At 38.8% G+C, this 24779-nt stretch overlaps 1 protein-coding gene across 1 annotated transcript in view; it reads right to left on the bottom strand.

Annotated features, from left to right (window-relative positions):
- DOCK2 (dedicator of cytokinesis 2) overlaps window positions 1-24779 on the bottom strand; it is a 394233-nt gene that overhangs the window by 266850 nt on the left and 102604 nt on the right. The window contains exons 26-28 of the mRNA XM_004679543.2: window positions 23959-24067; window positions 14223-14293; window positions 12359-12465 (exon numbers count right to left, since the gene is read on the bottom strand). Of these exons, the coding sequence (XP_004679600.1) occupies window positions 12359-12465; window positions 14223-14293; window positions 23959-24067 (287 nt within the window). The remainder of the gene's footprint in view (window positions 1-12358; window positions 12466-14222; window positions 14294-23958; window positions 24068-24779) is intronic.

Here is a 24779-nt window from a genome sequence, read left to right as displayed (position 1 = left end):
ATTCTGCACCTTCATTTTTACTAAATTCTTGGCCTACGTGGTCTTGAAGACGTTTGGGGTAAATCTTTTGTCTCAAAACTGTAAGCTAAATTGTCAAGGAGTTCAGAAAATGTGCTTGTAAACCCTGGGCTTGGCATGCTACTTGTTATGTATCTATTCGAAATATTTCAACTTTCTAACCTTCTGCATCTTCACTTGTGAAGTATCTACATCTTAAAGGGATATCCTGATAATTAAATGAGATAATGTATGAAAAACTTAGCATAGTGACTAGTACTAAATAATGGCTAAATAAATTATGGCTATCAAATTACCTATTACTATTTTCTCTCATATTTCCCACAGCACAGTACTGCTTATTTGTAGATTTTCAATAAATATTACTTGAATTGAAATAAATCTGCAGCCGACTTCCACTTTAATTGTATTATGCACTTTAGGAAATTTCTGTCTATTTTGGAAAATCTTGGGAGTTGGAGAAATTACCAAAATCAAATTAAATTGGTCAGCATAAAAAACTCAGAACCTTCTCAAACCTCCTTCACTATAATTCAAACCATCTATTATTGTAACTGTACAGGGAAAACAAAAAATATGGGAGTAAACATATAGCTCTTTAAAGACTTACATAAATTTCTTCATTTGTGTGTTTCCACTTGTTCAAAGAATCATTCCAAAACTGGGAAAGAATTCCATGGAACATGGATTTAAAGGTATAAGAATGGTCTGATTTTGTTTGTTAGTCTTAATTAGGTAAATTATATTAAAAAAAAAAAAAAGGCCCTCCGTGGTGGCGCAGTGGGTTAAAGCACAGCACTGAGAATCTAAAGCCGCTTCCGCATGAGTTCTGTCCCCGCCTGTCCCGGAGGTGACCCACATGGCGCAGCAGACCTCTCCTGACCCACCCGCTGCTCCCCTGGGCAGTGTGCTTTGTCGATCTGCCTGTTCTGTTCCCCACTCTGTCTCTGGTGAAGCCTCTCACCGCCCCTAAGTCTCTGGCCTGTACCCCAGTTCTATATGCACAAATAAATAAAACTTTAAAAAAATTAAAAAATAAAAAATAAAATAAAAATTGCATAAGAGTTGATTGTATAATGGATTGCCATTAAAGAAGTGATCTGGGATTCAAACCCCTCCCTCAATTAAGCTGTCCTGCATGTCATTAAAAGCTGCTATTCTAAGGACTTTTGGAGATTCAAAAGGGATGTTTTTCTTTGATTTTAAGCCAATTTTATACTTCAACCAAAAAAAAGACACTTTAATAAATCTCTCTTGGATTTGTTCTGTAGCTTATTAAATTGCCGTCTTTTCTGATTTTGGATCTGAAGGTTTCTTTCTGAGATTGAATTCTGCGATCAGTCACATAGAAAAGGAAGAGATGCGAGGCACAGCCTCTTCTCAGATGCCCAAGTGTAGAAGGGGCATTTTGAAACTTGATGCAGCTTTGTGGAACTGTATGTAGGAGGGACAGACCCTTATTTCAAGATCTTTGATGCCTCCAAACACTGTGGTGAGAAAAAACTCAGGTCCTAAAACTTACCAGCTCTTTCTTAAAGACTATAAATGGTCTCCAGCACATGATTTCATTTATCTTTTCTGAAGTTCTGAGTTTGGTTGTTTGACCTGAGGAACACAATGCAATTTCCTTTCATCCATTTAACCTTTTACAAAAGATTCTTTGCTCCCAGTTCAAGTAGGACAATCAGAAATGTTGGGGGGAATATAAGGGTGGAGGCTGTTTAGACACTAACTAGTGCTACAAAGATTCAGCAATATTATATTAAATCATAGATTTTCATTATTTGCAGACCCCTGGAAAATCTTCTTTGGTCTTATGATTTATAGTTGTTCTATAGAGATTAAGTGATTCTTGTAAAATCACATAACTGTGCAGTGAAAGACATAATGAACATTTGTGTTTAGCACAGTGTCACGTGAATAACATGTGCTCTGAGCAACACCAGTTGTGGGTGCTATTGGTATATGGAGAAATGACAAGAAATATTTCTATTGGCCTAAGCAATTTTTTGCTATAAGATAAATGATCATTTGAAGAAGACTCATTTCTTCCCTAACTGCAAAGGTACCAGGAGAAGTTCTATGTCTTGGCACATAATTCCTAGGATGCTAACATAACGCAGGTGTGCTACTTGAGAAAAAGTGTCTATTCAATTTCCCCAATCCTTTTGACCATTCAATCCTCTATCAGTAATAGTCAAAGAGGAACTGCACAATGAAGGCCACAGATGGAATCCACACTCCAGAACTCCCCTTAAGTCTCCAGGGAAAAGTAATGCCCTAGAAACACAAAATGCCCAGTATTTGAAACTGGAAGCAATGTATGACCAAATGGGAAAAAAAAAAAAAACTATCTAAAACTATCTCTCATCATATATAAAACATAAGCTTTTTGGACTAATTTAATAGGATTTATATATCAAAAATTATAACATTATTAGCAAAACCATACAATAGTATTTTTTATACTCTGGAATTTAGAAAGATATGTGAAACAAGACACAAAGAGATTTGACTATCAAATGTAAGGTAAATTCGACTGCATTCAAATATTAAGACTTTTTGTTTAGAAAAAATACATCTTAAGTAAAATGAAAAAAACAAGTTATGAATGGGGGGGGAAATAGTCACAAAATGAAAAATTAGCAGTGATGAGGAGGAAGAATATATAAACTATCCTGCAAACCACAACCAAATCAAAAGCAAAATGAACAAAAACCATGGACATGCAGATTGCAAACATGAAACATAAGTAAAGAAACAAGGAAATTTTACATTGTTATTGGAAATCAAGGAAATGTAACTAAAGCAATGATGAGATGCTTTATGTCCATCTTATGGATAAAAATGAAGTGGAACAATATCCAGTGTTGAAAAGAAAAATGATTCATGGGATCTTTCCTGACACCAGCAGGAGCGTCAATGATAAAGCACCTTTGAAAAACAGTTTAGCCCTCTCTCCTTAACTATTCAGGTACCCTATGACCGATCAAAGCTACTAGCAGTTATATGCTCAAAAGAAATTCTTGAATATTTATAATGCCATATGTACAAGAATGTTCTCAGCATCAGTGTTTACAGTGCATAGATATTGTAACAACCCAAATGCCTGAAACTGAAAGAAGAGTGAATCAACTTTTTTTCACACATAATTTTCTACAATCTTTAAAATATTGAACTGCAACAACCCGTAACACAGATGAATCTTAGTATAATATAGCTTATGAAGGGATAAAAGCCCCCTCAAATTATTTTATAAAAAACATTTCCCTTTTTATAACGTTATCATAACTAAAAGCACTGCAATATGTGCTTTAGAAATACGTGGCAATGCAATAAAAAATGCACAGGAAGGAAAGCAATAGAATTATTAAGAAAAATTTCAGGAATAGAATTACCTTAGGTGAGGATGGACAGAGCCACAGGTTACAGGTAGGTAGGTATTGTTAAATTTCTAGCTTTTGTTTTGGATGATGAGCGCATAGATGTGTAACTAATTTGTAAAACTACCTAACCGTGGAAATAAATAAAAGCAAGACCTTGTTCAGACCAATGGTGAGGTAGGTTATGAATCAAATACTCCAACGTTGTGCAGCTGAGGTCCTGCTTTCCATTTCATTTTTCTAGGGGGCCCTGACCTTGAATAATGGTATATGTTACTGCCAAGGTCCACAGATTTCGTTTCTGAGCATTGGTATCATTAAAGACCCAAGCAGAGTAGATACATATAGAAATAAAATATATCCCTCATCTGTAAGGAGTTCACTGCATCAGCTAGACAATGACATAAATAGAGTGAGAAGGAAATATCAAGTATCAGGGCACAGCTGGTGCTGTGACCAGGGGGAGCCAGCTCCTCTCTGGCCACACTTCCCTTTCCCTGACTCAGGCTCCTGGAGTTGAGCTTCAGGGTCCACCTACATCAAAATCGCCTGGAGGGCTATACCAGGTGCATCCCTGCTGCGTCCCCTTGTCTTCAGTGAAAGAATCTTAGGGGTAGGGTCCAGGATTCAGCAAGCTAGGAAATGCCCCAGCTGTACCTAAGGGCAGTAGATCTCCCTCTTAGAATTCTATACCTTGTTTTCTTCCCCTTGCGAATCCAGGATAATTCTTTGAATCCCTGTTAAGTCAGGTGGCTGGCAGTCATTCCATGATTACAGCCCCAGAAAGTGGAGAGAGGGGTTTCCTCAGAAGTAAAATTGATACAAGGGAAGGGCTAACTACTACTTTGTCTGGTGCTGACATCTGAAACCAAAGACATGTGTGTTCCAATATCCCCTATTAAGCCAAAGCCTCAGAGAGCCATTTAGGGTAGATTTTGGGGAAAAGATAAAAGCAGTATGTTTTCCCCTTTGTTAATGGGTCATTGGGATGTTATCCCTGATGCCATTTTGGAGAACAAGATTATTTTTAATCAGAAAGACTGGTTAAATCTCAGACACTAGGTACTGATAATTGAAATTTTTAAATTGCCACAATGCGCAGGGAGGTGGAGACTCAAAGAGAAGACTGAATTAAATTAAAAACAAACCAAAAGCTTCTTCATTTTGTACACTGAGCAAAAGTAACTCCCTAGTTCTTTCCCAGAACTTTCTTTCTGTTAGTCCCAACCTGAAGTGGGGACTAAAAGAATAAGCATTAGATGAGATATCAGAGATATGCAGATTGGACAATATGATCTGGATCTTGAAGGAGTATGTATTATTGGTTAGAGTGTCTGGGTTGGGGGAAGCAAAAGAGGAGGCAGCGGAGGTATCCCAGGTAGTATTTGTAAAGGAAACACTTGTGAAAGGGTGTGTATAAAAAGTCAGTCATACTGGAATAAGAATAGACATACAGACCAGTGGATTCGAATAGAAAACCCAGATATAAACCCACGAGTTTATGGACACCTAATTTTTGACAAAGGAGCAAAGAAGATACAATGGAACAAAGAAAATTTGTTCAGGAAGTGGTGCTGGGAAAACTGGGAAGCTACATGCAAAAAAATGAAACTAGATCACTGCCTCACTCCAGTCACAAAAATCAACTCGAAGTGGATTAAAGACCTAGACATAGAACGGAAAGCATAAAATACCTAGAAGCAAAGATGGGTCAAACACTACACGACATACACTTCAGCGACATCTTTAAAGACAGAGCACCCAACGCCACAATAGTGAAGGCAAAGATAAATAGATGGGACTACATCAAGTTAAAGAGCTTCTGTACAGCAAAAGAGACATTACTAAAAACAAACAGAAAGATCACTAATTGGGAAAACATTTTCTCACACAAAAGTAGCGATAAAGGACTGATCACAAAAATATACGGAGAACTGATGAAACTCAACAAAAATAAAGTAAACAACCCCATCAAAAAATGGGCAGTAGAGCTAAAAAGACACTTCTCCAAAGAGGAAATGCAGATGGCCAACAGGCATATGAAAAAATGTTCAACATCACTCGTAATAAGGGAGATGCAAATTAAAACCACAATGAGATACCACCTCACCCCAGTGAGAATGGCACATCTTCAAACAACTAGCAACAACAAATGTTGGCGAGGATGTGGAGAAAAAGGAACTCTCCTGCAATGCAAACTAGTACAACCACTATGGAAAACTGTCTGGAGGTTCCTCAAGCTGCTAAACATGGAGCTTCCCTACGACCCAGCAATCCCACTCCTAGGTATCTATCCAAAAGACACAAAAACACTGATTGAAAAAGATACCTGTACCCCCATGTTTATTGCTGCTTTATTTACAATTGGAAAAACATGGAAGCAGCCCAAATGCCCAAAAGTAGATGACTGGATAAAAAAGATGTGGTACATATATACAATGGAATATTACTCAGCAACCAAAAAAGAGAAACACATGTCTTTTGCAGCAAATTGGATGGAGCTGGAAAAGATCATGCTTAGTGAGATAAGCCTGAAAGAGAAAGAAAAATACCGGATGGTTTCACTCATAGCAGGAGTATAATGGACCAGGTGAGAAAATAACAAAAATAATGAACAACCATATACCAGAGACATTCTGTGGGGGCGGAGTGGGGAATGGGATCAAAAACGGGGGGGGGGGAGGGAAATGCATGGGACTAGGGTGGTGGCACAGGGGTGATCTGGTGATGGGAAACCCACAGGGATTACAATCGAGATGGAAAAAAAATGTGCAAAATGATGTAAAAATAAACTTTGTAATAAAAAAAAAAGTCAGTCACAAGTTTAGAGCATGTCCTGTGAGGAAAAGGACTTGCTCCCTCACTGCCTTTCCCTTCAGAACATTCTCAGTTAATGAAACAGTGCAAGGCAGTGTGGTGACATACCTGCTTGCTGCCGGAAAGCTGTGCTCTGAAAAGCTGTAATGACACATCCACCACTGGCATTAAGAGTCCCATCTCCCACCTGTGTGGAGGTCTTCTACATAGCTGTCAGGAAACTGCATGACTCTGGGGCAAGGGGTAGGGGATGGAGGAAAAATTTCCTCAGGAGGAATGGTGAGGTAATTTTATCTAACACGGAGAAGGAAGTCTTTCCAAGAAAATAAACACAACTTTCTCCTCTGTACTCATTATGAGAACAAGGCATGCTGTATAGTGGAAAGAAGGTGGGTTTTGATTTTCCAATAGCTTGTGTCCAAAATACAGCTCTAATGTGTAATATCTGTGAGTGCCAAAGATGATGCTCTCACTAAAGCTTCCCAGCATCACTTGCAGCTAAGTTGGGAACATGTGAAGGGTTCTGATTAATGGATAGGGGATGAAATCAGAAGTGTCACTTTCAAAATAAGGGCATTTAAGGGCAGTTGTGCCTCCTCCTCCTTCTCTTCCCCACTGCAGAGAGCCCATTTGTACCTGCTGGTGTAGCTTCAGGAAAATGAAAAACATGTGACCTTGATCATACTGTGCAAGAGAGAAATAAACCCTTACAATGTAAAACCACTGAGATTTCAAGATTAACTTGCAACCCCAGCATCACATAGCCTAACAGTGTATAATCTTTGGTATCACTGGGGTGAAAGTTATGTGATTTTTTTTTTTTTTTAGATGTTGCTTTCCCCATTATTAGATGGGGATAAAACACTTATGTCACTAGGGTGTTGCAGAAATTTGATATATGTTTATGTCTTACATAGTGCCTAATGTATGGTTGGCATTTAATAAATATGTTCCTTTAAGATGTTGTTAGTGTCATTATTAAGCTTGTGGCTATTAATATTAGGCAATAGATACTGTAGGTGTCTTTTTTTTTTTTTTTAAAGATTTATTTATTTGTGCATACAGAACTGGGGTACAGACCAGAGGCTCAGGGGCGGTGAGAGACTTCACCAGAGACAGAGTGAGGAGCAGAACAGGCAGATGGACGAAGTACACTGCTGAGGGGAGCAGCGGGCGGGTCAGGAGAGGTCTGCCACGCCATGTGGTCACCTCCGGGGCAGGCGGGTATCGAACTCATGCGGAAGCGGCTTTAGATTCTCAGTGCTGTGCTTTAACCCGCTGCGCCACCAGGGAGGGCCCGATACTGTAGGTGTCTTTTAATAAGCAGCAACTGGGTTAGGCACTCTGCTAGTTGCTTTATATACAGAAATCCATTTTTTTTGTAGCTAAAGAAACCAAGGTTCAGAGACTAGGTGTTCAAAAGAACATAGCTATTACATGGTGAAAGCAGGATAAGAAACAAGGATTGTGTGATTAAAAGTTCATATTCTAATGGAAATATTCCTCACATTTTTGGAACTGCAAAGGCTCAGATATGTTATGTAAGTTTGCCAAACAAAATAATAGTAGCTAAGGTGAGAGATTTCTCTATTCCCACCTAAATGCTACAATGATTTGAAAAGGTAAGCCCACTATGGCATGGTTATCTGCCTCCTCCCCCTATACTTGTCCAGGTCTTTATAAACAGATATCCCAGCATCTCTAGGCCCTCTGGGAAAACAGACAAGAGGGGGAGGAAGGATACTATAATCTGATAAAAGGAAAATTGGGTGCTTTTTGTTCAGGGAACAGCTTTTCAATAAAGTTTATATCAGAAAACCCACTAACTGAAAATGAACATTAAAAAGGTATCCAATTTTTTTTCAGAGGTGTGTGTGTGTCTGTGTGTGTGTGTCTGTGTGTGTGTCTTTCTGACTGTCATCTCCCTCTGTCAGGTCTCTATCTCTGTGCCTTTGCCTCTATGTCTGTATTTGGCTCATTCAGGCTCATTGTCTCTGTCTCTGTCTTTCTGTATCTCTCCCTCTTTTTCTCTATCTTGTTTGTTTTAGAAGTTGAGAAAAGCTAGCTATGTGGATCCTAGAACAGTTTACGCTGAACCAGATGGTGCATCTGATTAGCATCAGACTAAAAAGACACATTACTTAGAAATTAGGTTCTCATAGGGACAAATCTGTTCCAAAGGCACAGAAGGTTTGCTTTTCCTGTAGACTCCCTTCAGAGTTTTCTCAGGGCATATCTATTCATCCTTTCTGTATCATCAGCACCATGCAAGTCTGAGCTTGGGTTGAAGAAGACAGTGAATTAGCTGCTCTAGATTTCTCAGCTTTCCTCTTATTGAACTCTACAGTCATTCACACAGGTCTGACCACTCCCTGTTGGACATTGGCTGCTGGCCACACTCAACTCCCTTATTGTCCAGGCTTTAAGGTCACATTTCACCACTGAGTCTCCACAACAAGACCTATTCTGTGGTTATTCTTGCTTTACAGATGAGAAAATTTGTATTTAAAAGGATTAAGTAATTTATTCAATATCAATAAAAGTTTAGGCTAACGGAAGCTAATTGCCTCCATGAGATAAAAAAAAGTGTTTGTGTGTGTGTGCACATGTACACACACACTTATGTTTTAAAAGAGTTCCAAGGAGTAAATCATCACAGAGTGTGCCTGCTGGGTGTCGCCAAACTATGTGACTATGTTGAGGTTTGAAGCAAGTTAAAGAATGAAATGAGAAACCACTGGCATCTCACCCTGACCAATACTTCTAGGAACACATAATGTGGACCTTCTGTAAAAATTAAATAAAAATTGGAGAGACCACTTAAAACTAAAATGGGAAGTACACACAGAACAATTCCTTTTAGTCATCAGATCCTGTATTTCTCAGATCCTCAGAAAAAACATGTAGCTTCCCAGGAAACAGGGAAGCTTGACTTAGGGTAAAGTGCAACTATAAAACACAAAGGGAGTCTCCTACTATAAAGAACATGAAAGTCAAGATCAAATGTGGCAAAATGAAAGGAGCAGCAGAAATAATAACCTCACCACCAGTAATATTAGTTATCACTTAGTATTGGATATTATGATGCTGATAAACACTTTAAATACATTGTATGTTTCATTAGCCCACACAACCTTCCTCATTCTACAGCTGAGCTTACTGAAGATCAGAGAGTTTAAATAAATTGCCCAGAGTCACACAGCTAATAAGGGATAGAATTAGGTATCCTAACAAGCCCAAGAACCAATCCCTTTAAATATTAAACCTTCTCCTCTTTTCCATAGATCATTTTGAAATATGCTGATAGGATAATCTGCTAAAATTTCAGAAAGTGCCTAAAAGCCGCTGGCCAAGCTGCTTGATGTCAATACAAATGTTCCAGGCTGTAGAGTTCAAACCAGTGCCCCTGTCAATAGTCCAGCCAATTTGCACATCTGGCAGCTAAATGAGTGAAGCCTCAAAGTAAATCACATCCCTGAGGCACAGGATACTTCACAGCGGAGAGTAATGGGAGAGATTCCATCACTTTTGAGAATTGGTCAAAGAATCAAAGTCACTTTATTTAAGGATATAAAGAGAGCTACAAACCTAAGAAACACAGACACCCAGAAGGTGTTTATGAAGCCTGAATATATTAACTTGGAACTTGAGAACCTCAGAAAGGGGGGTGAACTAAAATCTCTTGGGGCTATTTTGGGAAGATAGTTCACTTAGCACTTAAGAAATGGGAGAGGATCTACTTGTTAAGCTGTGCAAAGGTGTGCATGGCTTTCACAGGTGAAGCTAATAGGAACAAACTAATAGTTCACTGTATTTAACAGTCTCCAGAAGTCTCTGTTCACCTAGTTTATATAAGTATTAAAAATAAGAATTTTTCGGGCCCTCCTTGATGGCACAGTGGGTTAAAGCACAGCAGTAAGAAGCTAAAGCCACTTCAGCAGGAGTTTGATCCCCGCCCCAGAGGTGACCACACAGTGTGGCAGACCTCTCCTGACCCGCCTGCTGCTCCCCTGAGCAGTGTGCTTCGTCAGTCGGCCTGTTCTGCTCCCCACTCTGTCTCTGGTGAATCCTCTCACTGTCCTTGAGCCTCTGACCTGTTACCCAGTTCTATATGCATAAGTAAATCTTTTTAAAAAATAAGAATTTTTCATTTCCTTTATAGCTGTAAAACACTAAGGTTGTATAGCTAATGTTAATCATAGGATTTTACTAAATCTGAAACTCAGGGGCACAGCAGGAGTGGCAGTAGCAGATGCCATGGCTGCCCTGTGACTATGCTAGCCCCGAGCAGCTGCTGCCTGGCCCAGGAGAGGTGAGTCCAATAATGGAGTTACTCTGGCTTCCATGAGGATGGCACTGCCCCCACATGCCCAATCCAGGATGGTGAAAATCTTCCCTCTGGCCTTGATTCTAAGCTGTGCTCCTAACAACGAAGGTGGCTCTAAACAAAGAACGGGAACCCAGTTAACCCCATTCTCTGCTGCCTGTGCAAAGTTAGTCCTTACCATGTCCCTAGGACGGGACTCAATTCATCTCTACAGTTGACACCATCTGAGGTCCAGGAAGGGATTGCCAGGGCAGGAAAGGCCAAGCATATTTTAAAGGGTTCAGGCTGGTGGCAATTTATTCTGTCTTCTATGCAAGCCTGAACTTGAAAGTCACAAAAGGCTCATATAGAAATATCCTATTAATGCAAGGATGCAACAATACTCACCAGGATTAGTAGCAAATCACCTTGTACAAAAGGACTTGCACAGAGAAACCACATATATACTGCCTTCATTTGTCATGATGCCTCTGTTTAAATGGTCAAGAAACTACAAACATAAATATAAAATTACAATGGCCACCTTTGTTTCTTCATGTTCTTCCCCTATCTTTAACTGCAGGGGTAGGAGTCAGCCAGCAATTTTGGATATAACATATTAAACAGGCATAAGGCTGAGGGATTAGTGAAGTGGTTTTTGAATATTTCTGTGATTACCAAGCAATTTGCACAAATATTCAAACTTCACTCTGAATAATTCAACTGGGTGATGACTGATTCTCTGCTTTCTAAGACCTACTGTTTCTTACAGTTTCTTATACAGCATGCCTCCCATCTTATCACTGACCAAGTCTGGACAAAGAGGAATTCAAAACTGGAAAGTGATGGTCTCATCTTGGAAAAATCAATCTGACCTCCAATCATCTTTTCTCATCATCCTTACATAGCTGAGTGATGTCAGGGCTTTACTGGATATGAGGTGAGTAGTGAAGATTGATTCCAAAACTGAAGCTCTTAAGGGTCAGAGGTCTAGTGGTCACCAGAGATCATTTATGCTAAGTGAACTCTGACCACAACTCTTGCCCCAATCCACTGTTGCCCTCTGCTCTCCAAGAAAAAAACTTTATGTAAAGAAAGGCAAAGTCCAGTGAAGTTGTATAATATGCTATTACTAAGTAATAACAATAATGATAATATTAATATAAACAGACCAGGAAAGAATACCATCTATATGCATTTGATTGTCCATGGAATGTGTCTGAAAGCAAAAAAAAGAAAGTGGAAAGGTATGGAAGTAACTATTATAAGGTCTGCTGAGACCCTTTTCATCTCTACCATTTCACATTTTGCATTTGATCCACATAAATGTATTACCTACCCCCCAAAATCTAAATTTTTGAAAACTAAAAAACAATAAATGGAAATAGCTAATTCTTATTCAACCAGAATCTCTGAAATGGGTTTCAGGAATCTGTATTTTGTCCACAAGCTCCCCATTTTATTTTTACACTCTTCACATTTTGAAAACTTCCCTAACACAGGTTCTTTCTACAAAAAGAAACTGCACCTACTTCCCCTGAGTTAAGGACAGTAAGTATAAACCAAATGGGGGAGGAGACCTCATAGCAGTATGACCTGAATTCTGACTCCAATCTTAACCACCACATTAGACTTATAAAACAATACAACCTAAGCTTTCCTCAAGTCAATTTAGATTATGATAACTAAGTTGTTAGTTACTGCTGCTTTTCATAATTATTCAGACCAGGAGAGTTGCTAGAGAAGAAATGATTTAGTAACTGGGCAGGTTCCTCTGTCTTGTGAAGACAGACACAGCAATACCTGACTGACTAAGATGATGCTTTGCACTCACCTTGCTTTTTAAAGAGGTTGCTCTGGACTATCTCATTCATAGACTGGACTTTCTGCTTCTGGAGTTTCACAGGGGGGATGCAGGTATAGAATTCATACAGGAGTTGGCTGAGGACAGGAAAAACAAGAGCATGAAGAGCCAGTGAAAACTGGCACCTCCTACCTCATTACACTTACAGGGTCCCTGGACCATGGGCTCTGTAGCTCAGTGGAAGGAGAAAAGATGTACATCCTGCTCCCTACCCCCAATTCCTGGCATAGTGTCAGGTGGATAGTAAGCCTTCAGTAAATGTGTGTAGCTGGTGGTGAATACTAATATCATTCCAAGAGATATGAAAATAATACCAATAGCATTTATTGCACCAAGAAAATGCTTTACACTTTACATCCTTTGAGCCATTAAAACCTCACAGCTCTATGAGGTAGATGCAATACTTATTCCAAATTTATAAGTGGAAAAGCTAAGGTTTAAAAAGGTTAGCTAACCTTCCCAAGATTACATAGTTCAAGATTCAAAGAAACAAGGATTTAAAACTAGGTTCTCACTTCACTATAAAATGACATTTTATACACTAAAGTTTCTTTCTCAGTAATGTTGGTAAATCTGAGATCAAGAATGCTCCTTAATTTAAAAAAAAAAAAAACTGTAAAAAGTTAGAAACAATTTAAGACACAAAAAAAGGACATAGCTCTTCCCAAATAGAATAAAGAGAAAAATACCCTCCCAAATGAAATTACAGTCTCGTCAACTTTTTAAAATAAGCTCGTTGTGCTCATTTATTCTTTCCAGTACTTATGAAGCATCTGCTTAGGATGTGACAGCCGATTAGGATAGATTGAGTCTCACTGGCCTGGAACTAACATTATAATGGACGTCAACATACACCACCTGAAGCAAAAAAATCAATACAAGGCAATAGATGTAATGAAGGAAATAACCAGGGAGCTGTGTCAGAGAGTAATGGTTTAGAGTTGAGGGGAATTTAATTTATTTACGATATTCAGAGGTAACTTATCCAGAGAAGCTAGCAATTAATTTGAGACCTGGAGGATAGAAGGAGTCAGCAGAACTTTTCCACATGCACATAAAAGAACATCAGTGAAAAAACTGATGAAATCTAAATAAAGTCTGGAATGCAGTAGTGAGTAGAACAGTACCAATGTTAAATTCTCAGTTTAGGTAAATATACCATAGTTATATAAAATAGTAACATAAGGGAAATCTGGGTAAAAGTCCTGAGGGAACATTGTATTATGTCTGTAACTCTTTGAGAAAATCTTAAAGTATTTTAATATAAAAAGTTAAAATTATTTGAACTCTTGGAACTTTTATGAATTTAAGAAAAAATAAGGAAAGGGTATATCTGGCTCCAGAGTCCCTAATCTAACAGCATAACCACATTGAAATAGTGTGTCCATCTCATAAAAGGAATGGAGTTATTAAGAAGAAAGCAAAAAAGGCTCCCATCTCTGTTATCCCTGTAGATACCCACAGGCTGTTCTCCATCTGCTACTACAGGGTTTGCAGGGGAAAGGCTGTAACCTCAAAAAGCCTTTAAGCCCAGCTGAAATGGAGACACTTACACCAAGCACCAGTTTTTGTTTTATTTTTTAAATTACGTGTTTGAATTTTGTACCATTTGTATCATCAAAGGGTGCTTATTTGATAGTCGGTTTTCACCAAAGCCTGGCACAAGAAAATTAACGTATAAAATTCCAGACTGGAAGCTGGTATGGAGCTCCGTCCATGTATTCTCCCTCTCCCCAAGCTGAGTGCCCATCTGGATCTCCACACAAAAGCCCTCCTCTTCTTCTGAACCCTTGATTTGCCGACCTAGAGGCTAGGAAAGTGCATAAGCTCTCACCTGAGTAATTTCGCATCAAAGACCATTTCCACGTCATGAAGGACAGATGGTATGTATTTCAAAGCCGCCACCTGTGTGGAAAGTGAAATAAACATGAATGATGCCCACATCCCACAAGGGAGAATGACCCTGCTTTCTGGGCACTGCTTTTCAAAGTTGTATGTAGGCTGAAACATAAACTTAAACTTCTTTATATACAAAAGGAAGTCATAATTGCTAGCTTTAAAGAGGCAGTAACACATAGAAAGGTAAAGAACTTTAAGATTAAATATCTATAATAAAATCCTGTATCTAATCCTTAGTAGCCATGCAGTTTTAGACAAAACACTTAACCTCTCTGATGTGACCATTTACATCTCTGTGAAGTAGAAGAAATAATATCTATTTTGCAGGATTGAGAAGACTGAAGATGAAATATGTGAGGGATCCAACAGACTGTCAGACATATTTTTAGAACTCAATAAGTAAAAACTGCATTCCCTTCTATTGAGTATTGGGAGATAAAATGTCTGAGTTGTACTGCTGGTGGCAAGGATGGCTCGGGCTCAGTTATTTGTATTTTCTCTCCGTGGACAATTTGTGAAAAAATAGTGGGCATATTTTGATGCACAAGGCAATTTGGACAGCTATGCTTTGGTGGTAGATGGTTTCTTTCCTCTCTGCAAGTTAATTGTTGCATACAGGTGTGAAGAAACACCCAGCCACCCCACACAACACCACCCTTTGCTAAGCAGCAGGAGAAACACGACCATTTCCACAAAAGTTGTAAGTCACAGAACTGGAAAATAATGTTTAAGACTCTGGAGGAAAGATGAATTATTTAATTTCCCTTTTTTTTTCTATATATTCCATGAGTTCTATAGTCAACATGTATCACCCTTTAATAATCAGAACAAAATGAAAACATTCTTTTTTTAAAGAAATTGCATTCCTAGCCCTATATAATTGAGGTTGTTAGAAAAAAATAAATAACTATTGTGACTACTTTCTGAGAATTTTCTGAGAGACAGTGTTTTGGATAACGATAATTGATTATTTTGCTAGACCTTATTTCAGACCCTAAAAGGAAAACACTATTTTCATAAATAAAGAACCTCTGACAGATCAAGATTCAATAAAGGAGTCCAAGGTCAGATTCAGTCATACTTCTTTTAAATTGTTCTTTTTAGAATTACTCCTTAGAGCCCTTAAGCTACCCGCTCACCTTACTCAGATAGTCACTGTCTCTATGTCTCCATCCTTTTTATTCCTGGTTATGATTTTTAAATATCAGTAAAACACATTGGAAGTAAAACATATTCACACAAGATAAGGGCTTAGGGTAAAAATGATCCCTGTCTCCCATATCTCACATTCTCAGCCCCAAAATGGATTCCCAAAAGGGACACACATGTCAACATGATTGTGAGTTCCCTTTCTGAGTACAATGCATGATCCCAAGTACTTCTGTGCATACATGTGCGTGTAATTTACACAATATGTTTTGTGCAGCTAACCATACACCACCAGTATCTTTGCTTGTCATTTTCTAGAATGTGATCATTATTTCTCACTGTAACTCAGGCATGCTCACATAGGTACACCATGGCTTCTGTAATTCCTTCTCTACTAATGGGCTCCCAGTTACCTGTAGATTTTATTTATTATAAGATAAATGATAAGAAAATAGTTATATTTGTGTACCTGTTAAGAATCCCTGTGTCAAAGGAATTCATGCATCAAAATGTATGTGTTCATAAAGATAGAGGATGGATGGATGGAGAGAGAGATAATTTAGGGAATACTGTCCTAGCACCACAGAAAAAGTGATAACCAATTTCCTTTAACTAACTGCCTTTTCTACATAACTTTGATAGCATTAATAAATACATGTTCTAATTTTTGCTAGTCTAATACATAATTTGTACTTGTAATTTGTTCGTTTTGGCTTTTAGTGTTGCTGGGTACCTTTTTCAGATTTTTTGAACACCTGTGTTTACTAAATTACTTGTTTATAATCTTTCCTCATGGGTTGGAAAGGGTTATTTCTTCTCTCATTGAGTTATGGGATTCTTTGTGAACAGTTGTTGCTAACCCTTACACAGTAACATGCTTTGTAAGAATTTCCTCTTCCTTGTCCTGTTGTTTATTGCTTGTCTTTTAGCTTTGATTATCATATCTTTCATTGCACTGAAGGATTTTAATTTGCATACTGCCAGATTTGTGAGGCTTTCTCTTTTTAGTTATTGGATTTCTGTGTCAAGAGATTTATTCTTTATTCTTTCAAATCTAGATGACAAGAGATAACAAGATTCTAGAGTCAAAACTATGTTTGATTGGGATTCCTATGTCCTGTAGGATGGTGTTTCAGATATTCTGTGAGGTGAAAGGTTTGCAATCAAATAATCTTGGAAAACTCTAGCTTAAGCAAATATAAAAGAGTGAGTTTTCTGTAGCTTCAAAACTTTTTTCAGAATTTGAGTATGTTAAGATGCATTATGATATTCCTCCAGGCAGTCAAAGGATACAATTTATTTCATCTTCATTGGTCATGAATCACTATCAGGAAACACTAAGCACATACAGTAAAAGCAGATCCTTAGTGGGCTGGACAAGCAACAGAAAGGAGTATAATGGGATGAACATAGGCCAGTAGAAAGTGATGAGGTATATGGAACCCATCTCTATCCAAATAATGAGTCATTCTGTTTCTTTTCTTTTTCTTTTTTTTCTTTCTTTTTTTTTTTTTTTTTTTTTTTTGTACACTGTGCTGGTCAAGTCAGACACAGCTGCAGGCCATTCTTCTCCCAAGGGCAATCAGTCTATACCTTCTAAACTCTGAAAAGACACCATGTGCTGAGATATACGCCCTGAAGGGGCCAGTCCAAGCACTCAGAAAAAGCTGTTCCTTCATTTATTTTTAGATCAAATAATGTAGAACTCTGGGCCTACAGGGACCAGGGCAAGAATCCCAGGTCCTAATGGTCTCCAAGTTTTCTTCATATTTTACTTACTATAAGATGCTTGTTAAGAAAATAGTGTGCATGTTTGTGTTTCTGTGTTCCACTTGATACCTGTGTGCACCCAGTGTTCCACTAGCATCTGCATGCGCCTTTGCCCATTTCTGTATCCTGAGTTTTGGCAACTTTGTGAGAGGTGAAGAGGTAGAGTATAGCATACACCTGGCGTAATGTTCAGCACACAGTAGGCTCCTAAGGGATGTTTGTGGATCTTTCCTCATCTCAGCTTTCAAGCACCTGCCCTTATTCTTCAGTGTCTAGACAAAGTATAATGTTTGCTTCTCCTAATTAAAACCAAGTGAGAGAACAAAACTCTCGGCAAGCTGGGGTTTTCTGAAGCCAGGACTTCAGAGTTTGTATCAAGTTGCTAGCTTTCAAGGACTGTAAATCATTCCAGGGCTTTGAAGTGATGCTGCAGAATAGCAGACACCAGAAGTCGACAGCAACACTCAAACTTAAATGCTTCAGCCATTAATGGAGAGAAGCTAGACAGGGCTGGGAGAAGGGCTGCTTGAGAAGAGCCAATTCCTCCAGCTTCCCTTCACTAGACTGGCAATAAAGCAAAACAAACTGAATAGCTGTCACCCTGAGAATCAGAGGGTGTTATCAACTCAACTGGAGAGTAAACTTCCATCTGGTCCAGGCAGGCTCACAGAGAAGTGACAGGTCTGTGGTTTTCTTTTCTAATGGGGACAGCCCATCTCTGACCCAGGAAGTTTGCCAATCCTGTCGTCAGTCAGCATTGGCCCCAGGGTTCCCAAGCCCAGTCCTCCCCTCCACATGGCATTGGTGCACATGTGAGAGGTAAGAGCAGGTAAGCTCAGCAGGTGCTCTCACTAAGCACCTCTGGATGGCAGAGCAGCTAAGCCATACGCCCTCTGAAGACCTCCATGTGCTACATGTTTCTAAGTCTGGACACTAGAAATATCTCAGCCATCAAGATCTATACTTCATATAGAATTTAAGAAAAACATATGTTTATATGTACTTATGAACAAATATGTATAAAACAGGACTATCAATCATGGGGCTTTAAAAAAGCTTTATAACTGTCTAATATTTTGCACACATGATCTCATGGCATTCTTAGAATTACTCTGTGAGTAGATACTGTTATCACATTTCACCAATGAGGAATCTGTGGCACAGAGAGGTAAAATAAATTGCCAGAAGCCACCTAATTAACAACATAACAAGAATATTTACCTGATTCCATCATGTTCCTGACCAGAATGATCTGCCATTGTCCACCTTGTTTTAGGAAAGGCTTCCTATCTTGACAAGTGGGAGGTTTGATAGGAAAGAGAAAGCTGACTGGATGTCGGGATGGGAGGGGTGGGGAGGATTACATATAGCACTTAAACCTTTTTGTGGGGATAGTCTTGTGAAGGTACAGATTTCCTGACATCTCTCAAGTTAAGGATCATCCTAGCTACATATATGCATAGGAAGATTGCAAGAATAGTCACCAGGAAACTGTTTGCCAGCTCAGCAAATATTTTACTGAGTGGCACCAAGTGAATTTCCTAGACTAACCATCAATTCCAAACTCTGACAGCATCAATAAAAAGCAAGAGCCAAGCCAGAAGAGAAGTCACAGGAGGACACATGAGACAATTGATTTCCAGATGGACTTCACCATAACTGATCATCCTGAGCTGCTAAGAAATAGTAAATGTTTAAAAGTAACAACAACACAAAAAATCTAAAACTGCTGTACTCCCTCAAAACTCAAAGGGAAGTTTTCTTCTGAGTTTTTGCAGGCTTCTCTCTCTCTCTTTCTACACATACACACACACACACACACTATATGCACATATGCACTGTAAGCATAAACTGTACAATTCTTCTAGATAAGAACACATATTACAATTATTACAGGAAGTTTTACAAAAACACTAGACACCTTTCTTATTTCAGAGCACAGACAATATTCCCATACTACCAATTTTTATTTTAGTCAATTGATGAATGGATGCTCAAGGCCTAAGGAAACTGAACAATCAAATATCACAAGAATTCACCACCACAGGATAAGAGAGGGTAATTTCCTTACAGATAGTGAGCTGTCCTGAAGAAACTCTCAGGGCATTTGGCCTCATCACTTATTTTTCAGGAAAGAGAAAATGGATCAACAAGTTCTAGAACAAATCTCCATGCTTTCAGTAACCCCTAAGTCTCAGGAGGAGGCCAAAGTTCAGTACTTAAAAGAGCTGGAAGAAAAGGAAGATTGTTGATGGGGGCCACTTTTATCAGTGAGGCTGGTACATTAACTCTGTGCTCCAGTTTCCTCATCAGCAAGATGAAGGGAATCATGTTACTTAAGTTGCAGTTTATGTGAAAAATGTGTTCCTGCTATGACTGTAGCTGTTTCATTGGAAAAAAAAAAATCTTTTCCTCTTCATCACTACCCCGTGAAGTTTAGGAGGGGATAAGATTATGGAATCATTCAGACATCTGAGGTAAAACTGTCACTCCTGCTGTTACACATTATGTTTAGTTTCTCCTACCTCTGGAGCCAGTATTCAAGTGAGGGTCACTTCTCAAGAATGGGCCACCGTCTTCCCTTAGTCCACACATTTAAACATTTTACATCAATTAGTGAGGAAAAAAAAAAAAAAAAGGAAGAGGCTCCTCTTCATGACAGTGGCCCAAATACCTGCCCATTTTCCTGTGACCTGCTATTATTTATGGCTCGCCCACCTGGAATTTTGCCAATGAAACTATTGATACTTTGCTTGTTTGTGCTTAAGAATGCAAACTCTGGAATTATGAAGCCTGGATTCAAGTCTCAGATCTGCCACTTCTAGACAATAAGTTGTTCATTCTCTCTAAGCTTCAATTTCCTGAGCTGTAAAGTAGAGGTAGGAAGGCTATTTGCTAATAAGGTGTATCGATAAAAATCAAAGGAGATAGGGATCTACACACACACACATACACCTGTGTATACATATGTGTTTGTGATAAAGCTTTTAGGTTAACATGCAACACGATAAATGCTAAAACACAAAACTGTGGAAAACAGTATTCATTCATCTAGCCAAAAGACATCCAAGTGCCTATTAAATGAGAGATCTTAGTTCAGATACTAGGAATATAATCTCCCCACCCACCCTCCTGGACAGTCCAGAGACCATCATGATGACCAAGGGAGCATGCATGCCATTCAATATGCATATTCATTCATTCCCACCTATATACCATAATATTGCAGCATCTAGTTGCACAACTAGAAGTTCATAATATCATGAATGTTTTCACTCTTGTTTGAGCTACACCCAGTTCATAAGTGTCTGGTGTTCACCCTCTTAACACACCATCAGTTCTATCAACAATGGCTGTGGGCAAGCACAGCCAGGGACTTGTGAGCATATGGTCCATTGTTGAAAAAACATCAAAACACCTTGTTTAACCTATTCTTTGTGACATAAAACAAATATTAATTTTGAATTTAAGAGATCTGGTTGACTAAAATCCTTGTACCACTACAATGGATAGGTAGGATTTGTGAAGTATTATTTATGCAATGAGCTTCCTGTGGACACTGCAGACTGCTGCCTTGCAGGTCTCTGGCAGGATGAAGAGCCTAGGTTCATGCCTGGCACATGGTAAGTGCTCAATTAATGGAAAATGTTTTTAATGTTCTTTCAATCCTTTTGAGTCGCTGGCTTTAAATTCACCCCAGTTTTGGGTGAGCTGCTGCCATGTCTATTCTGAACTATAAGGAAAACTGCAAAAAGCAATTCACAAAGCCAGCTAAATCTTAGGAGTGAGAAATAACTTGCTGATATTAAACCAGATCCACTCCACTTCAAACTAAGACAGGCAAGAATTAGGATTTCAACCAGATGTGGCTCCCAAGTAGGAAATGTAAAGGCTAAACAAGGAATGCCCATCACTGATATCCTATTCCATGAGCTCACTCACAACTTATTGCAAATATTTTGAACAAATCGTAGCTCTCTGGCCACTGCATTTCATGCAGACTCATAATCAAGGCACAGTGGTCTTGTACTATTTCATCAGGTGAAAGTTAGCCTCCACTTTCTTTACACAGAGTCCCATGCTTGTAAATTTATTCTTTCTGAAATGTGTATCTGTGCTTCTTGATGATCTAACTGGGTATCATAACCCTGTCTAACCCCATGTGACAAGGTTAGGAACACAAATAGCCCCTTCCACATTCTGCTCTAGTAAAATACCTCCACAATATTCTGTTTTATAATGAGGGAAAGGAGGGAGAGGTATAAGTACTGAAAATAATTTAAACTGAGCCATGTAATGGACCATTCTTTACATATATTACTATATTTAATTCTCTAAATAACCCTTGATATTTGGGACTACCATTTTATAAAAGATAAAAGGCCCAGGAAATTGAAATGATTTGCCCAATATTACATGCCCAAGTGTGAGTGCCCAATTTTCAATCTCTGTCAGTTCTCTGGCTAGAAATCTAAAACTGTGGCAAAGCCTGTAGAAGATTCCTTGTGCTGAGCTAGCTGACATCACATGGTCTTGTCACCTCTCCCTTCATCAGTGCATTCCTCACATCCTAAAACAGCAATGACTTTTTTTCAAACAGTACTGTTTGCCAAATTTGAATATGATTTTAATTTCTTCTTTTACAGTTTTCAACAGCTGTAGAAATAAATGGTGGACAGCATCACTGATTTTATGTAAATCCCTGAGGCTAAATTCGATCCCTAGAGAAATTAAAAAAGAACGAAGTCCCTTTCCATGGCACTGGGGTGAAAATACATGAGAAGGAGCCAGCATAATCTGGACCAAATCCCAAGGAAAACAAGGCATTTCTAACACAGCTACCCAAACAATAAGAACCTGAGTAAAATGACTCATGCCAACACCATAACAATCATTGTTACTTCTCCACCATATTTGTATAGCATTTTATGATTTGCTTTTTTGCAGACAATGTTTATTTGATCCTCACCCAAACAGTTAAGTTTTATGGATGAGGAAACAGAAGGCTGAGATTTAATGAACAGTATGAGGTCATAGCGCTGATGAAAAAGAATAACTTTTTGATCCAGGTTTCCTCTGTATTGTAAGTTCTATTGACTCAGCTCTGCTTTTTTGTTTCCTTTTTTATCTTGTCCTTCTTTTATCCCCCTAACCTTCTTGTTACCTCTCTCCCTTCCTTCATTTCCCCATGACATGTACAGTTCAACAGAGGGAAATAGGTGCTGCCTTGGAAAGAGGAGTTCCATGATGGCTTGTTCCATCAGATTTCTCAAGATCATGTCGTCTCTCTCCATGAAGCCTATACATCTCAGAAGATGGCTTTGTCCATTCATCACCATTTCTGCTCCCTCACATTTCTAGTTCTCGGGAACATATTTTAGAAGTGAATCTGTGCCATAGGCTTCTTTCATTGCAATTGTTCGTTCTGGGCTCCCACCTGAGACCTAAGACAGTAGTTGTCTCTGGAAGCTCAGTTCCTTCCATTATAGCAGGATGAAGTGACAGGTTCCAGCTCTCATACATTTTTTTCATGATACTCCAGTTCCTGTTATTCCCTTGACTTTGAAATAACGAAGGATTGAAGAATAGGGGGATTTTTTTTTTTTAAATACAGCAAGAGGGAAGAGAAGGTGGAGATTTTAAGACTGCAGTCCTAACAGTCATTATCTCCATGAGGTGCCAAACTAGAAGAGAGCTGAACCCCAGCCACTCTTGATTGCTAGCATGGAAACCTGAGGAACTATGAATCCTAGTTTCAGTTTCTTCATCTATAAAATGGAGACATTAAAATCTCTCTAAAAGTAGTTCATTCAGTCATTTGGAAGACTTGAATAAGCTATGATTAGCACTATTCTAGGTTCTGAGGATCAGTAACTAACAAGGCAAAGCTTATATGCATATACACACATACACACACTCACACACACACACCCCACTGTAGTTTCCTCTCTAACTCATATCAAAAGAGACTATTTGCAAAGTGATTCCTAAACTTTGTCTTATATTACAATCTGCAAAGTGAATATGTAAATTAGCAACTAAAAGGAGAACATCAATTAAAAGACATAATCTGCATGAACTCATTGACTCAGATAATGTATTTGCATTTTCTTATTCACAACCCACTGGCAGCTCCTTACTTGCCAGTAAATTCTGTGAAAATATGAAGTTTCCCTGAAACAGACTCTTCATTTAGCCTCTTTGCTGATAACCTCTCTCAGACAATGGGATAGGCTGAAGGTTTATCAAAGATTTAGAGCTTACAGATTATCATTATAGGCCACTAATTAGAGGGTCCTTTTCCTCCAAAGTACATTCAGTTTTGGCGATTAATCTCATTACACTGTTGTTAATTTTTAGGCATTATTTATTTCACTATGTTTGGTTAATTGAAGAGCCTCTCTAACCCCAATAGGGCATCTGAGTTTATGGTGTTGAGAATAAAAAGTGAATGACCTGAGACACTGTCACCTTAACTACTCTCACCATTAGAAGTATATAAGGTTTGACCTATTTCCTTCTAGGCAGCAAATCTTCAGAGCTAGTTTAAAAGAGGTACTTTTACTTTTATGGGAAATGAGCAATAACTGTGGCTTCTCCTGCCCTTAGTCTTCACAATCCTATGCCACACACCTGTTCAATTAACACAGGGTTGAATATTTCAGTAAAAGTAGACATTATTTCACCATGCTGTTATTTCTTGGACTGCCAAATGAAGATAGATTTTTTATTTTTTTGTAGCATAAACCAACCTGCAATAGTATGGTTGTCTTATATTGACTTTTCATCAAGTTGTTGATGGATTCAAAGAGCCTTCTCATGGATTCTTCAAACTCCATCTGTTCTTTGCCTTCATAAAGCCTGAAAGAAGAGGCATCTGAGTATTTTCTCAAGCAAACAGGCAGTATCTTTGAAAATGTATGCCAACAAAAATCTTCATTTAAAATTAAAAAGAGAAAGGGGTGGGAGGAGGGAGCTAGGAGAAAAGAGAGTTGATTCAGCTGTCTTTGCAGGCAAAATTCACTCAAGGGGAACACCTTCATCCACCATGCTGTGCAGAAACCCTCCAACTGGCACTGTGTTGAGTATGCCCCCGCCCATCACTGTGTAAATCCTGAAGAAACTAAAAGGAATGAAACTTATCTGAGTTGTGGGGACATTAATAATTTCACGCTCCTGCAAGAATCAGAGGAGAGATGGGCATCAGCTTTTTCAAAGTGACTTGCAAATATCAAGGAGAAATATTCTGAAATATGTCGTCTTTGCACTTGGCCTTTGCCTACTGTAGATGAATACAGCATGTAAGGAGCATCTTTTCCCTTTATTTCCAAATTTATTTATTTATTTTCTTAAAGATTTATTTACTTTACGCACACAAGAGCTGGGGCACACAAGAGGTGTGGAGGGTGAGAGGATTCACCAGAGACAGAGTAGGGAGCAGAACAGGTGGATTAACTGAAATACACTGCTGAGGGGAGCAGCAGGTAGACTGGAGAGGTCTGCTGTGCCACGTGGGTCACCGCCCTTACTGGCTGGGGTTCAAACTCCTGCTACAGTTGCTGCTCCTAGCTTC

This window comes from Condylura cristata, unplaced genomic scaffold, assembly GCF_000260355.1.
Source record: "Condylura cristata isolate star-nosed mole 26May11 unplaced genomic scaffold, ConCri1.0 scaffold00008, whole genome shotgun sequence".
NCBI classification, from domain to species: Eukaryota; Metazoa; Chordata; class Mammalia; order Eulipotyphla; family Talpidae; genus Condylura; species Condylura cristata.
The sequence above is the reverse complement of the archived record's forward strand: the minus strand, read 5'-3'. Positions and strand labels throughout refer to the sequence as shown.